Source organism: Cavia porcellus, unplaced genomic scaffold (assembly GCF_034190915.1).
Source record: "Cavia porcellus strain 051 isolate PalLab524CR breed Dunkin Hartley unplaced genomic scaffold, mCavPor4.1 scaffold_15, whole genome shotgun sequence".
NCBI classification, from domain to species: Eukaryota; Metazoa; Chordata; class Mammalia; order Rodentia; family Caviidae; genus Cavia; species Cavia porcellus.
The window spans coordinates 72,800,946-72,817,592 of NW_026947498.1; the positions used below are offsets into that span (position 1 = coordinate 72,800,946).

The 16,647-nt window shown below is 44.8% G+C and overlaps 1 protein-coding gene and 1 non-coding gene across 3 annotated transcripts in view; one reads left to right on the forward strand and one right to left on the reverse strand.

Annotated features, from left to right (window-relative positions):
* Positions 1-3,894: 3,894 nt before the first annotated feature.
* The window catches only part of Xylb (xylulokinase), a 63,140-nt gene continuing 50,387 nt past the window's right edge, over positions 3,895-16,647 (reverse strand). For both annotated transcript variants that reach the window (XM_063225175.1, XM_063225177.1), the window contains 4 exons: positions 15,761-15,819; positions 14,218-14,305; positions 11,412-11,506; positions 3,895-9,413 (listed from right to left, as the gene is read on the reverse strand). In XM_063225175.1, coding sequence (XP_063081245.1) covers positions 9,336-9,413; positions 11,412-11,506; positions 14,218-14,305; positions 15,761-15,819 — 320 coding nt within the window. In that variant the 3' untranslated portion in view covers positions 3,895-9,335. The remainder of the gene's footprint in view (positions 9,414-11,411; positions 11,507-14,217; positions 14,306-15,760; positions 15,820-16,647) is intronic.
* On the forward strand, positions 7,096-7,232 carry LOC111755295 (small nucleolar RNA SNORA2/SNORA34 family). The gene has a single exon (XR_002789865.1). It is a non-coding gene; the product is annotated as a small nucleolar RNA SNORA2/SNORA34 family (small nucleolar RNA).

Sequence of the window (16,647 nt, forward strand, 5' to 3'; positions counted from 1 at the left end):
AAATGTAGGAATGAAAGACACATAGCTGTTATGTGCCCATAGCAAGCCCAAAATCCCACTGGGAAAGTGACACCAAATCTGGAGATGGGTAGCGTCCTGTCCACAGACTCCAGTTCTGTGTCCTAAGTGGATTAGGTATCTACTGCTACACAACAACATTAGCACAGACTTAGTGACTTCAAAGCACACCCATGTATTATGCGTTTCTATGGGTGAAGAGTCTAGCATGGCTTAGCTGGGTCTTCTGCTTCAGAATCTCGCAAACCAGCAGTCAAGGTAGTGGCCAGAGCGGGAGTCTCATCTGAGGCATGACTGGGCAAGGATACACTTGTAGGCACGTGTGGTTGTTGGCAGGATTCAGTTGTTCATGGGTTACTATGACAGCCTCAATTCTTTGATGGAAATTGGCAAGAAGCTGTCTTTACCTCCTTAGCACATGGGACTCTCTGTAGGGCAACTCATTTCATTCAAGCCAGAAAACACATTATTACGGTCTACTAGGAGAATGGGAGTTATAATACTGTATCTCCAAACTCCAAAAGCGATGTCCTTCCACCTTTGCCATATCCAGTTAGAAGAAAATCCCAGGAGATTGTATAAAGCTGTGAGCACCGGAAGGCAGAGATCACTGCGGGCCACATCAGTGTGTCCACCACGCCAAAAGCAGCACCCCAGTCCACTGCTTTCCTTGGCTCTTGGTTTCTCCCTCTTGCATCTCCACATTTGTTTCCCTCCCAGAGCACTTCTATAGAGGGTGCCAAAAATAAGAGGTTCTTTTCTGTTTTTAGTACTTGGCATTGAATCCAGGGTCCTTGCATGTACATCTCCAATACCCTGCAACCCCTCTCCTTTTTATTTTGAATTTTGAGACAGTGTCTCACTAAATTGCTAGCTTACATACACTGGACTTGAACCAGTCTTAAGATCCTCCTACCTCCAACTCTCAGAATGCTCCGGTGACAGCATGTACTCATGTACTGCCACACCTGGAAAACTATGCCTGCTTAGGGCCTTTCCCAGCCTGCCCTTACAAAGTCAGGGGCCCTCAGCCTTTTATATTTCATCTCTCGAAAGCCAAATTAATACCACTTACATTAGTATAGCTCTCCAAAGGCTTGTGGTTTTTAATGTCTGATTGGAGTCTGCTCTATGTTTCAAAAGCTACATCCACAATTATTGAGCTCTTTCTCCCTAGCCTTCATCTCTGGTATCCTAGATGTGTCACACAGCTGGGGGACAACAATCTTATGATTCCCTAAAAGGCACTTTAACCTTTTGGAGATTATAGGAAACAGAAACAGGAAGGGTTGCTCAGAATAGTAGACCTCATGGTTAGCACCCATGAGGTCCTGGATTCAACCCTCAGCACTAAAACCAAAAGCAACCAACCAAATGACAACAAGCAGAGGTCGCAGGAAAGCATCTCCGAGCCCTTATCTTATTTGTACTTCACTTGGTAACCTTACACAATTTTTTTTTTAAACTTTTTATCGGTACTGGGGATCAAACTCAGGACTGCCAGCTTGCAAGGCAGGTGCTTATGCCGCTGAGCTAAATCCCAGCCCCTAACCTTACACAACTTAAAGGATGACAATATTGCATTTCCATCTTGCACCTTTGTATTTCCTTAAATTCTACTTGAAATCTGACTAGTTGTTTTCTGAGTAATAGCCAGCTGACATTTTCAAAATTCTGCCTAGAAATCTCATTCCTGAAGGCCAAATGTTCATTAGGTGCATTTGCCTTCTTCCAAGTAACCTCGGGAGCTAACCTGGGTATCATTTTTTCCAGTTTTCTGGAGTTTCGCAGCCTCTTGTGATAGTTTTATTCAGCAGTCTCCATCCACAGCCCAGTTCCAGGATTATGTTGTAGGTTTTTCTTTTGGCACCAGCTGCTGTGTCAGTTATCTCTTACGGTATGTCACTTCAGCCTGATACTGTAAAGCCGTATTTATTTAGGTCATGCTGAGGCTGGTGACTTAGGCTGGACTCAGCGGGATTAAACAGTCTTGATCTCTTGGGTTCATTCACATGTTTAGGACAGTCAGCTACAATGTGGTTGGCCCTGAAAGGCTTTGCTCAAGCAGACTTTCTTGTCCCCCGTACCCCTAATCCAGTGCCAGGGATGGAGCCAGGCCCTTTTGTATTTCCAGGCATACACACAGAATTTTTCTGACAAAAAGTAGTGAGCCAAGTGAGAATGAACCTAGGTGTGTGTGGTGTGGTTGTATTTATTTTGCAATGTTGGGGACTGAATTCAGTGCCTTTACAAGGAGTTACATCAAGTTCTTTTTATTTTTTTTGAGGTCTCATTGTCATTAAATTTTCCAGGTTAGGCTCAAACACTTGACTCCCACCTCAGTCTCCAGAGTACAAGGATTATGTGTGTGTTGCCACACCTAGCTCCTGAGTGCTTTTCTAGCCCGTGTTCACATCTCATTTTTCACAAACTCATTGGCCACAAGGCAACACCTAAGATGGAATGGCACAATAAAAACCCAAGGCAAGGGACATGCCAAGATTTGGGTTACTCTTTGGCGACCACCACAGAGGTCAAGGTTTCATTTGTTTCATAAAAATCATCTGAAGTAATTCTTCCTCTCCAGTGTCCTGGAATAGATTACACAGTACTGGGATTAACTGGTCTGTGAAGATTAGGCAGAATTCCCCACTCAATCTGGTGCCTTTTTGACAGGATTAGTTCTTTGATAATCATTTCTATTTCCTTTATGAAAACTAGTCTATCTAAACTTTCTATCTATTGGAATCCCTTAGTAAATTGCATTTTCCTTGGTCATTGCCGATTTTCTCTAACTTTTCAAATTTATTTGCACAGAATTATGCATAATCATCATTAAGAAAATTTTTTATTTCAACATTTTCAGTAATTTTTTCTGGGGCTTTCTGTTTTCTCCTCCTATGTAAGTTACCTAGTAGTTTGTCCATTTATGATCAAAATACTATTCATTTATTCTATTTTTCCCCGTCTTGGTTATTTTTCTCTCATTGCTGAGACAACATAGTTGATGCCCAAAATGAACATAGGAGAGGTTTATTTAGCTTATAGTTTCTGGAGGTTTCAGTCCATACTCAGCTGGCTCCAAGGCAGGGTGGCATGCTCAACATACTCATGGTAGCCACTAATGAGAGCAAAAGGGGTGAAGGGAAGCGCACACCTGCGTACCTCTCTTACATTGTTTGCAGGCTTGCAAACCCACCCTTGGGCAGGTGCAGCACTCACACCAACAATTCCATCTCTGGACAATGAACCAATCACAAACTCTAGATTCAACCATCTTCCAAAGGCCTGCCTACCATGACCGCATGAGGATTTGGGGGAACAAACACAAACTGTAACATTCCCTTTACCAAATGTGTATTTTTATCCTCCTTATTTACTTTTGTCTTTTTTTTCTGAGATGAACATTTTTTCTTTCACTTATCAGTTTTGATATTATCAACTATATTTTATTTAATTTTAATTATATCCCATAAATTTGTTATTAACCTTCTTGGGAAGCTCTTATTTTACTTCTCTTTTGTTCCAATAGTAGTTTTTAAGAAGTTTTTCTCTGGATAGGACTTTGTTTTTTCAAGATAGAGTTTTACTATGTAGTTTAGTCTGGCCTTGAACTAAGTAACCAAGGCTGGCCTTGAACACACCAGTGATCCTCCTGCCTCAGCCTCCTGAGTGCTGGGATTATAGGAGTGTGCCACAATGCCAAGCTTGGATGACTTTTTTCCTTTTGGTACCAGGGATCAAACCCACAACCTCAAACTTGCCAGGCAGACACATACCACTGAGCTAAACCCTCAGCCCTTTGTAAGATGTTTTAAAAAGCCTTTTATTCATTTCTTATTTTATTGCATGTGATTAAAGAAGAGTTTATTGCTGTCAATTTGTACATTCATGTTTTCTTTATGGTATCATAACAGTCAATTTTTTAAAAGAATAGATTTTTTAATAAAAGGTCAATGCAAGTGGCAATCCAAATATACGGGGAATGTTTACAATTATAGTAAAAGACGTAATGGCATTAATCCCCCTCTGAGTCCTCTGCCTTGTTTCAAACACACTTACCCCCTTGTTCTTATCACCATCTGAAGTAGTTCTAGCAGTCTTTTTGTGTATCTTCATGAGGCCTGATAAAAAATAATGTAAATGCTGCTGGCAAGTGCCATCCAATGATGGAAAGGCAGATTCCTTGACACATTACAGTGTCCTCACCTACCTTTCCCATCATATCTGGCACCATGCAATTTCTGATTCTTCCCCCAAGTCAAAATAGTCACAAGGGGCTGGGGATTTAGCTCAGCGGCAAAGCACTTGCGTTGCAAGCAGGCGATCGTGAGTTCAATCCCCAATACCGATTAAAAAAAAAATAGTCACGAAAGATGAACATTTTCACTTGAGGTCGTGCTACTAAGGACACTGACATCCTGAAAGAGGATTTCTAGAATGGCTTCAGAAAGTGGCAAGAGAGATAGGATACGCATGTTTGAATCAAGAGAGAGTATTCTGAGGGAGACTGATGACAATGTGCCTAATTTTTTAAAAAAATTTTAAGTGTCTTTTAAAAATCCACCTCATGTATATTTGGAAGATCTACTCTATACAAACTACTATTATGATCACTTATATCCTTACACAGTTTCTGTCTTCAGTCTTGGAGATTGATGTGTTATATTTCCTTACTAATTTCTAACTTTCTACCTTCATTTTCTGGCAATTACTTCTTATACAAATGTAATATGTTTTGACAAGCTAGAAATAACATGCCTAAAGTAATGAGAAAGGAAGGAGAAAGAAAGCACAAAGAACCCTTCATGGCAATAAGAGGGAGTCAGGAGTGTCATTTCAATGTGACAAACCTCAGTTGAAGCAGCCACATCATAAGCAGCATGTCTTCGTTGAGAACTGTGGCTGTTGGCATTATAATGTTCACTGTCTTTCCTTGAATTCTGCCAGAGATAGATGCTGTAACCTTTGCATTTTGTGATTTCTATTTTTTATAGTGTGTGGTTGCTTATTCCCCTACTTTTTTGCCTTTATTTTATTGTCCTTACAAATGACAATACGTTGGCATGTAAGTCAATCTGAAATTCTTTTTTGTTCGAAGGATAGATAAGTCCTCTCAAGTTTATCAATCTGACGCATGCTTGGACTTAAGTTCATTTTGTGTGTTTCTTCATTTACAGTATTCGCTCACTGTGTGGTCTACTGCCTTTATCGTTGTTTATTGGCCATCAAGGGATATCTGCATTTTATTTTAGTGGTTGTATCATTCATATTATACTATTATCCCTATTTATGCTGCACTGTTCCCTTTGATAGTACCAAACCTTTGAATACTTAGTTCCTCCCTTTCAGTATTTGAGGTCTCAACTATTTGACCTGTTCACTTTAATATTCTTTGATTCCTATTTCCTGTGCAGCAAAGAGCACTTGGCACTTTCTCCACTCCCTTCCCCGCTTTTCTCCCTGTCTACTACAAACAAGCACATACTATTTAACACTGCTCATCCATCCTTCTCCTAACCGCGTTAGTCTCAGAGCCACAACTATGGATACCCAGTGATCACCTGGTCCTTTTGTTCAAGTTTCCCTAATCATCTCAATAGAAGCAGCCCATCTTTCAGTAGAAGCCTGTTTGGTTTAGGATCTATGATGTTCCCCAGAAGTTTCACGTGTTCAGAGACTGGGCTTTGGGATGGTGATTGGCTCTGGATGGATCAGTCCACTGATGAGCTTATGGTTAGGAGCCAGAGTTTGGTTAGAGACTCAAGGGTGTGAGCTGGAAGAGTGCATCTCCCTCCCTGACCCCTCCCTTCTCTCCGCTTCCTGGCAGCTATGACGGGAGCAGCTTGGCTTCGCAGCAGACCCACTCACTATGAGCCAACCGTGGACCCAAACTTCTGCAGCTGAACCAAAACAAATCCCTCCTCCTCTAGATTGTGCATTTCTAAGTGTGTATTTGTCCCAGAAACAAGAAAGGAACTAAGGAAGAAACTGTGACTCTAACATTCCCTGAGGTCTTGCACTATTAAAACTTTCCTCTACCCTTGATATTTAAGATAGTTTAACTGGATACAAAATCCTTAGTTCTCACTTTCGATTTTTGCCCTACTGCTATTTCAATTTTTTAGAAGTCTTATGCCAACCTTGTCTTTCTTCCTTGGGGGAACTAGATATTCTGGCCTAGAGGCAGTTACGGCTTATATCTAGCTGTCCCCTCAAGGCTTTAAGTAGTCAGAGATGGGACTTGTTCAGAAGTGGCTGGGTCTGAAGTGTGCGATGCTGGCACTGATTCATGGAGCAATGCCAGGCTCCCAAGGCCTAGGATGAAGGGTGTGAGCGCTGCCTGCTCCACACTGCTCAGAGAGGCAGAAAGATGCTGTTAAGATCCTTTGCTTGTTTTTGCAGTCTTCTGCTTGCCATGAACTATTTCTCTTCTGTCAAGTCACCCTGCCGTGGAGTCAGCTGATTAGGGACTAAAACCTCTACAAACTGAGAGCTAAATAAACCTTTTCTCCCTTAGCGTGTGGGTGTTGGCTATTTGGTGTCACCAACAAGAAAAATAGCTAACAGAGTCCAAGAGAATTTTTCCTTTTGCTTTTTTTTTTTTTTTTTTTGTACTAGGGATTGAACACACGACTGCATGCTTATGAGGCAGGCACTTATGCCGCTGAGCTAAATCCCTAGCTTCCCTTTACTTTCAAAGTATAATAATTTGATAGAAGTATCTCAGAGCTTATCATTCTGTGTCAGTTTTCCAAGTTAAAAAAAAAAAACACACATCTTTTTAAGATACTTTCAGGTCTTTCTTACACAGTTCAGACACTAGCCCTGTGCTGCTGTCTTACCTTCTGTCTTAAGGAGCCCCGGTGTCACCAGCATGGTATTTTCTCTGCCTATTTCTCATTTCTGCCTTCCTTGCTTGTGCCTAACTGTACTGCAGCCATTTCTAGTCTCATTGCATATTTAATTTATACCTGTCATGATTTCATCTTTCTGTTTAAATTCTTTCATATATTTGGTCAGTTCTCTTTTCATGTATGCTTTTTTTAAAATTACATTTTAAGTTTTTGAATTTCTCTGGCCCTGAATTAAGGCCAGCAGCTTCCTGACGCTGTTGGTTTCAAGCAGGAGCCTAAAGAGATGTCTTTCTATGGTCTGTTGGCCATTTCACAACTTAGGCAGTGAAATGGTCAGTTCATTAGAAAGAAACAGCTTGAAGCAACCCCTCCCCCACTGGGGAGCGGCTGTGAGCGTGGCAGGCTGTGGCGGCCCAGGACGGAGCCACAGGCGTTTACTGGGACTCACACCAGGAAACCAAGCAATCCCTCCCCACTTGCCTGTTTTGTTTTGTTGAGCTTCAGTATACATAAAGGTGTGGACAGCTATTTTGAGGAGAATGGCAGACTCTACGACAGCCATTAATGAGTTCCCTATTGTCTGATTTTGAAGACCTAAAACGCCTTCCTCATTCAGTTCAGATCAGTTTTATACTATGTTGTTTTGTATGAATTCTCCGTATGTGAAAACATGGACAACTATTTGGAAGAACACAAGAGACAATATGATAGACAGTGAAGATCTCAGGTCGTCTAGCTTTGAAATTTCTATCTCTTACATTCCTGTCATGTTCTATTTTGTTGTTTTATTGTGTTTAATTTTACCCCCTTTAAAATAAAATTTAAAAAAAGAAAAAAAAAGTTTTTGAATTTCTGACCTATGGTATTCTTTCATCTTCACAACTGTCCGATTTATTTTAAAATTCATGTTGGAGAGCTATGATAATTTTTCATGGTCAATGATGTAAAATCGAACAATGTCTAGCCGGGTGTGGTGGTGCACACCTATAATCCCAGCACTCAGGAGGCCGGGGTGGAGGATTTCCATGAGTCTGAGTTTAAGATCAGCATGGGCTACAAAGTGAGCTCAAGGCCAGCCTGAACTATGTTGCAAGACCTTGCCTCAAAAAAAAAAAAAAAAAAAAAAAAAAAATCAAAGAATGTCTAGGAGGTGATAAGTTGTTTTCTTCTGAATCTTGAACTTCCTGTTTTATCTGGTAGGCTGTCATCTTTGGATTCTTGTTTCTTCTTCTTTCATCCCCCAAGCCTCCAAGGGACATGACGCCCTCTCAAGATCGCTTCATCGTTATCAGAAGCGATGCTCTGGCCACTTCTTCACTTTCCACAAGCCACTTCTCTGATCCAAAAGGTCCCAGACTCATCTATACCATCTTGCCGTGCTGAGTGAGATGATAATAATTTGATTTAATTGGACTCTCGGGTGCAGTGAGGGCCTGAGGCAGAAGCAACACCTGGAGGATTCTGCAGGAGTCAGATCACAAAGGACTCTATGAAAGCTTTTGCAAAAATGTGAGCAAGGAACAGAAAGGTATGAACTAAAATAGGAGGGGTAAGAGGAAGGAAAAAATCACCATCTATACAACTGGAAGGCAATTAAAACAGAATTACAACTTCTCAGCTGATAAAAGGACTCCAAGATAAAAAAGAAATCTAGAATTCAGAAAATTCTCCCAAAAGAGTAACACAATTTCATCCACAAGAGAATCACAAAGGAGAGCAAGGAAAGCCCAAAATGGTGCCAGCTGGGGATGGCACAGGCTGGCTGTGGGCAGAGCTGAGGCCAGCTGAGGGAAGCATGGTGGGACGTGGTAAGGTACAGCAGGTGGCTGAAGGGGACAGTGACCATGAAAAGAGGGGGGAACGATGTTCCCAAGACGGAAGGCGGAGAGGGAGGGTGGCAGACAGGAAAGGACTTGAGGAATGTTTCACACAGGGAGATAAGAAGAGGAGAGAGGCGGAGGGAGGGCAAGGTGTGGGAGAGAAGCGGCTGGAGGGGACAGGCTGAGAGAGGCTGGGTTGCAGGATCAAGATGACTTGGGAACGAAGAGGCCTTGGAGCTGAATGGCCAGAGAGTCAGGGCTGAGGCCAGGGGCAGGAGAGGGCTCGTCTCCCCACTTCAGTTGATTCTGATCCTGAGATCCGCTTTCATTCTGCCTTTGAAATGGGGAAAGTCACAATTTTTAGAGGACATTGCCCAGACTTGGTATTATTCTGCCTTCTGGGAAGAAAAGATGTTCTTTTGCCCCAAGGCAAAGGCACGATATGCTTCAGGATAGTCTTCAGGAAGATATGCTGAGGCTGGATTCAGAGAGGCCCAGGACAGGGCAGGAGCACACTGAAGAGTCCACATGGCCAGGCACAGGTGCTTAGGACAGGGGAGAGAGCGCCTGCTGCCCGGTGCCGCATCTCCACGCAGGATCAGTGAGTGTGGAACAGCAGTGGTACTTGGGCTTGCAGAATTCATTCCAGAGGGCCTCGGGTCTGGGACAAGATTTTCTGCTCAAGTTTGGCATACCGGGGGAGGAGGGCCTCATAGACCTGCAGGGGCAACAGAATCGGCAGCTTGAAACAGGGTATACGAGAGGGCCTCTGATTAAGGCTTGTGATTTAAAATTTTTATATTCCATTTACTTGCAATTTAACTACCCCCTCCCCAGGCAAAGGAAAGGAATCATCAGTACACAAAAGAGGAAATACTACAAGCGTTATAGTGATACATGCTTATAATCCCAGCTACTCAGGAGCCTGAAGTAGGAGGATCAAAGTTCAAGGCCAGCCCAAGCAATTTAGTGAGATCTTGACTCAAAATTAAATAAGAGCTAGGGTAACAGATCGGTGGGGGTCTGCATCAAGGTTCAGGCCAGCCTGAACTACACAGGGAGACCTTGTCTCAAAAACAAAAGAAAAAAGCACCTAAGAAGGGCTATCTCACTGCATAGCTGATGAAAGTTGGCTGTGCAACCCCTTTGAAAATCAACTTGATTTTATTTTCTGTATCAAAGGTTCATGGCCTGTGACACAGTTATTCCACTTCTGTGACACTCTTTCTCCTAAGTAAACAGTCTTAAATGCAGTGTCCTAAGTCAAAGGGTGGTGGTTAGGGGGTAATTCATAAACCCAACTAAATATTCAGATTTATGAGCTGTGACTGAAAAATATGGTGGATGTTTAAAAAGTTTTAAAATTTACTATAGTAAATTATCTTAGTGTCTTTAGTTCTGTCATTGTGACTACCCTGATGTTCTGAATTGACCAAGACTGTTTCACTTTCATGGTCATTTTGAGTTTGGGGAAGAGCCAAAATTCATACAGGTCCAGATCCAGTGAATAAGGTGGGTGAGGACATACTGTCATGTTTTTACAAGACTGCCTTTGCACTGGACGGCACTCGGCAGGTGTTTGATTGACCCCCATAAAGACACTCACCAAAGAAACTTCTAGAATTGCTTCATAAAGTGGCAAGAATGATGTAGTAAGTGTTTTTAAAGTGAAAGGGATCCTTGTGAGGAACATTAAAGACAATGTCTCATTTACTAGAAGAGATTTTTAACATTTAAACATTCACCCTATTTAGATCACTGTTCGTAGAAGCTGCTGTGGGCCACACCTTGGCACACAGCACAGCAGAAGAGAAAGCTCCAGCAGCCTTCCCCTCCAACAGCAGAGCAGGTGTGGTCCCCACAGCTGCTGTGGTCCCCACAGTTCACACGCTGTCCAGGGGAGGGTCCCTTCCTTCCAGAATCTCCCTTTGCACAGTGCAGCTCAAATGCCTTCGATTCCTCCCTCTAAAGACAGCTGTGTGAGGTGTTTGGAGCAACTACAAATGTCCTAGCATCACCCAGAGCACAACCCGAACAGCACTGACCAACAGCACAGCCACAAGTATGAAATGTGCTTATAACAGTAAATATCAAAAGCTTCATACAAAAAGGAATGTTAAATATCATAGGAATAATATTCCTAAGGGGCTGGGGATTTGGCTCAGCAGAGTAAGCGCCTGCCTGGCAAGCATGAGGTCTTGAGTTCAGTCCCTGGTACCAAAATAACCACAACAAACAAACAAACAAACAAACAAACAAAATAGTAATATTTCTAATTGGTTACCTGTTGAAGTGACCGTATCTTGGGCACACTGAGTTAAACAAAATACACTATTAATTTTACTTGTTACTTTTTATTTTGATAAATGAAACTACCAGAAATTTTCCAAGGCCATCTGTGGTTCACATGATGGTTCAATGGTTCTCATTGTCCACTGATGCCCTAAAGAACCACAAGGAACCTGACAAGGGCTGATGTCAAACTACTGGCTGACACTGCCTTCAGATTTCCTGTTAAAGCCAGCAGCATTTGTGAGATCCAGCTGATAATCTGACTGTTCTGCACCATTTTCTTGAAATGTCAAAAGAGTAGAATCTCTCAGTGGGGCACAACGATTTTGACAAAAGTTAAAAAGAAAAACTTACCTTTCTGGGGAAAAGTTCCTAGTTGGCTCTCATAATGCACATGGTATGGTAAAATGTGACGGTCACTCACCTGCGAAGCTCCTGGGGCTGGTGTGGCAGCCAGTCTAGGGCCTGGAGTTGACTTTACAACCTCCGAAAAGACCGTGTCTGTTCCACCTGCAAGGCCTAGAAGGGAAAGATCACTTCACATCTGTACATGTTGCAGATGAAGTGGTTGATGGCAGACAGCACAAAGGATTACAGCGGTGAAACCAGGTGTCTGCTCTACAGGCAGTTACAGGGCTGTAGCGCAGTCAAGGTCCTGGATTCAATCTCCAGCAGGAAAAAGAAAAAAAAATTCCAAAACTCAAGGTAATGGCTGCACACCTCAGCAAATCCACTAAAGATCACTGAATTGTACACATAAAATGAGTAACACACACACACACATAAAATGTGCTGTACCTCAATAAAACTGCTTTAAAAAGCAAAATTTCAAATGCTGGCCTCTCTGTAGCACGAGCCAGCCCGTCCTCCCTCATGTCCCTCTGTGCCCTGCCCCTCACCACCTTCTAGCCAGCCAGGGCTTCTGTCAACACTTTCTGCCTTGCAGCCTCTTCACTGTGGGCTGCTTTCTTCCCGCCTTTCCCGTACCTGTTCCCAGGTCAGTGAAGAGGCCCTGCTCACCCTCCAGGCCCAGGACCCTCTGCTTTCCCGTGGAGCATCTCTCACAGTTTGCGGCCACAGGCTCAGGTGACTCTTTGCTGACATTCCCTCCTTGCCAAGCTGCAGACTCCACAGATCAGCAGCCCAGCCCTGGTGCCTGGGGCACTACCTGGCATACAGAAGGCACTTAATAACTACTCGCCAAGCCGACAAGGAAAGAAGGAAGGCTGCCACGTAAGCAAGGAGACATGATGTATCTGCAGGCAATCCAAACTGCGATGTCAGAGTGATAGAGAAACACACCACCAGAAGGGAAGAAGGCCCCTGCAATGTGAGGGTACGCGCTGGAAAAGGCCAGCTCAGAGCGGTACAGGATCAGCTGTGGGTGCCCAGCTAAGAAAGAGAAAAAGACAGTTCCCTCCCCACTTCCATTTACAGACCTGCTGCAAAGAGTGGCTAACACGCCTCTGGGGGGCGCTGGGGAGCTTGGGTTTAACTCTGGCCTTGGTTTTTGAAGACACAGCAAGGCAGGACCCTTGGTACCCTTTGGCAATTCCACAAGCATAAAAAGGGAGACAAGAACAGAACACAGCACAGCACAGCACAGCACAGCACAGTGAGGTCTCTCTCTACCTCTCTTCCCTATAGTGCAGGAAAAGTAATCAGCAGATCCTGGCCTGCTCTCGGCTACACTGTAGGCCAGTTAATGCAACGGTACTTTCTTTTTTTTTTTTTTTTTTTTTTTTTGTTTTTTTCATTTTTATCGGTACCAGGGATCAAACTCACGACTGCCTGCTTGCAAGGCAGGTGCTTATGCCGCTGAGCTAAATCCCCAGCCCCTATGCAACGGTACTTTCAAAGTTCTCAGGAGATGTATTCTGAACTCAGTTGTTTATCTAGCTGTTCTCTGGATGATACCACAAAGACTTGCTGGAGGGCCAGGGATACAGCTCAGTGGCACTAGCATCCGCCTGGCAAGTGTAAGATTCTGAGTTCAGTTCCTCCCACAGAAAGCTAATGATACATCATCCCACAACAAAGACCTGTTGGTCAGGCCTTAAAATCATCATCTGCTGAAGTAAACTCCCTCTTACAATATTTATTTAGGTTGTGCAGGCCAATGAAACTAGTACAGAGAGCTGAGGGTATGGCTTTCCTACCATGTACAAAGAAGCTGGGTTCGATCTCCAACACCAAACACAAACAAAAACCCCAGCACAGAAACAAAGGAGAAAGACACTAAAGCATGGTAGTGTACACTTGTACCCAGCACTCTGGGACACTGAGGCCGGGGGACCACAAGTTTGAGTAGAGCCTCCAAAGGCCCTGGGTTTAATCAGAGTATGAGAGAGAGAGAGAGAGAGAGAGAGAGAGAGAGAGAGAGAGAGAGAGAGAGCAAGGAGTTGAAAACAATAAAGCCAATATGCTATAAAATGGGGTTAAAAAGTAACTGGGAAATAAATTCCGCAGTGGTCGTGATGCAGGAGTAGCGTAAGTGGGGGCAGGGTGTGTGGAGCAAGTGTAGGGGAACAAAGGAGGCTAATTAGGAGAAGTTTACATTCTCTGATGAATTCACAACACTGAAAGAAAAATATTATTTAAGTAGTAAACTGGAAAGTTAAGAGTAAACATACAAAGAAAAGAACCATCAGAATGGGAAAGACAAAGCCCTGACAGAGGCACTGGTCCTCAGATGCTCTGAGAGGCAAGGGACAGGGCAAGTGGCCCAGGCGGAGGAGGCTGCGCTGCTCCCGGCCAGGGTGTGGATGGCACTTCCGCTAGGGCATGGAGTTCCCGCCAGGCCTCCTCCACCGCCGGGGGCCTTCCGGGAGCTGTCCGCGGTCCTGGACTGCTTGGCTCTGCAGTCTCACTGTTTCAACTTCTTGTTCTTGCTGAAAACACAACTCCGGACTTCACCTACCGCTTCTGCTCACAACAGGCCTGACTCATGCTCACACCCCTCAAGCGCACTCTTTCTAGTGTGCCTGTGTAGAGCACGACCGACCAGGTCTCATTTAGTCCATTCCCTGTCTCCCTAGCTCCACTTTAGAGGAAAAAGAAGCAGAAGGCATGCACGGTTCTCACCTGCTAGGAGGATAAAACGAGGCTAAAAGCCCACGAGTCCAGAGTCCCAAAGACCACAAACACCCCAGTCTTTCCTTTCCACCTGCTCAGTCTGGCCAGTGCCTCAGCCACTTCCAGCGACTGCTACGTCCCAGCCACCAACCTACCATGAAAAGCTCGGTATGCGGAGCCCACACAGGCAGAGTTAGCAGTGTCCATGACGTACACAGGGGCGTCGAACACATCTGCGAGCACCTGGGAAGGAAATAGGGGTCTTAGTGCAGTAGTCCCCTCACAGAGGGAGCACAGGCACTTTGGGCACACTTCCCAGGCTTGTCTACCTCACATCTCACCGTCCCTCTGCCCAACCTCTGCTGCCTCAAGATGCATACATGGAATGACATGTGTATTTGGGGTGTAGCTACATGGTAGAATGCTGACCTAGCATGCATAACAGCCTGGGTTTGATCCCTAGCACCAAAAAAAAAAAAAAAAAGAAAAAAGAAAAAGAAAAAAAATGGTATATTTGACCACATTAGGATGACCTGGAGGAAGAGACCACAGCTCTGTGACCTGCAGTGGGGGCAATGCTATGTCACAATCCAAACTAACAAGGGCACGTTTTGATGGGAATTATGATGAAACCTTCCAATTATGAAAAAAAATGCACGCGTGCAAAAGGAGGACGCATAAATGCACCTGGAGGAGTGCACTAGTCTGCCAAGACACTGGGGCAGATGCCAGCGGTCCTGCCCCTCTTGGACCAGGGCGCCCCTTACCAGCTGCTGTGTGCACAGAGTCTCACAGCACCCTCTCCTCACAGGACTGTGCCGCTGAGCCCCCTCACCCAATGCACAGCCTGCTCCGCAGTTAACTCACGCCCCAGAATGACCCATGTGTGGCACTAAAGCAGGCTCCAGCCAAGACCCTATCTTGCCTTGTATCTCCTCTTCTGCCCTGTACCAAGTCCCTCACCCCCTTCTTCCTGGAAGAACTCTCTCAACAAACCACTTACAGAATTCCCACTTCCGGTTCCGCTGCTAGAGAAGCTGGCCTAAGACAGGCCTGTCACAACTCAGTTTCTTTTTTGTTCATTTTTTTTTTTTTTGAGACAGCATCTTGCTGTGTAATTCAAATCAACCTTGAACTATGTAACCCAGGTTGGCCTCTAACTTGCTCAGTCCTCCTGCCTCAGCCTCTCAAGTGCTGGGATTATAGGTGTTTGCAAACAGCCAAGGCAGTCTCTACAGGCCACACCTAAAAGTACAATGCCCTCCTCAGAGGACAGATGGCTCCCCGATGTGAGAGCCTGTGCGCCACACATCTATGGCTGACTCCTCTTTTGTTAAATATTTCCAGCATAATAAAGAAACAAAAGGGCACAGACAAGTCTAGCTCAGTGTTACAAGAGGTGTGGCTGGAAAAACAAAGTTAAACTGGAAGGGAGATGCTTTCGGGACAAGAGCACGACATCGGATATTAGTGAGTTCATCACAGGAACAGGCCCTTTCTGAGTGACTGCAGAGTCAGTGCTGTCCCGGGAGGGGACTGCGTGGGGCAGGCCACAGAGCCCTGTTGCAAGGGCGATGGAACCTGCTCCCTGCTCACGGAGGCACTGCGCTGCGTTCTGCCTCCTGACCATGGGCACGGAGGCGATTCTTCCTGCTGCACAAGACCACTCGGAGAGGCAGAGGAGCTGCCACCACCCACCTGCAAGATGTCGCTGTTTTGAGATGCTCCTCCAGTGGCCAGAATCTTTGTCTTGGACACTACAAGGGAAAAGAAAGACAGGGCATGGCAGTGGCAGCTCCCCAGGGAAGAAGCTGCCCCAGAGCTTGTCTGGCAGGCCAGGACCTCCAGCTTCCCACCAGGCCTGGGGGACAGCACTGGCTCTCCAGGACCGACAGCTTTGGTTCGTGTGTGTGTGACACAGCTGTCCAGCACCTCTGCTGTCTTACTGCTTTATTACTTCTTGAAAAATCTCCCAACAAGCTAAGCATGTTGTATATACCCCAAATTTACAAGTATTATTGTTATTATTATTATCTGCAGCACTACCACTAAATTACATCCACAGTATTTTTTTTTTAATATATTACACAGGAGCTCATCAAGTTGCCCAGAGTGGCCTGAACTTGCAATATTCCTGCCTCAGCCTCTGCAGTAGCTGGAATTCCAGGTGTGTGCCACTGTACCAGACACAAACAGCATCCTCTACAGATTCAGAAGCGTTCTCTTTAAGACTGGCATGCCAGCCAGCCTCATAAAGGCCTCCTGGCATCCACATCCTCAATGAGCCGTGTCTCACACTTGGTCAGTGGATCTTTGTTACCAAGAGAAACCCATGTGAGTCACAAGACGTGGACTCCAAGAGCGGGTCAAACAAGAGAATAAGGTTCTAGTCTCACTCTGACTTAGATCACTTTCTCTGATCAGTCACTTGGAGGGAAGCTAACTGCTGAGTCATGAAGTCACTCAAGCAACCTGAGGGAGGGGTCGACATGGTGAGATGCAGAGGCCTCACACCAACCCCACGCTGCTGTGCCATCTCGGAAGTAGATGCTCCACCCTCCATCAAGCCTTCAGACAACCTCAGG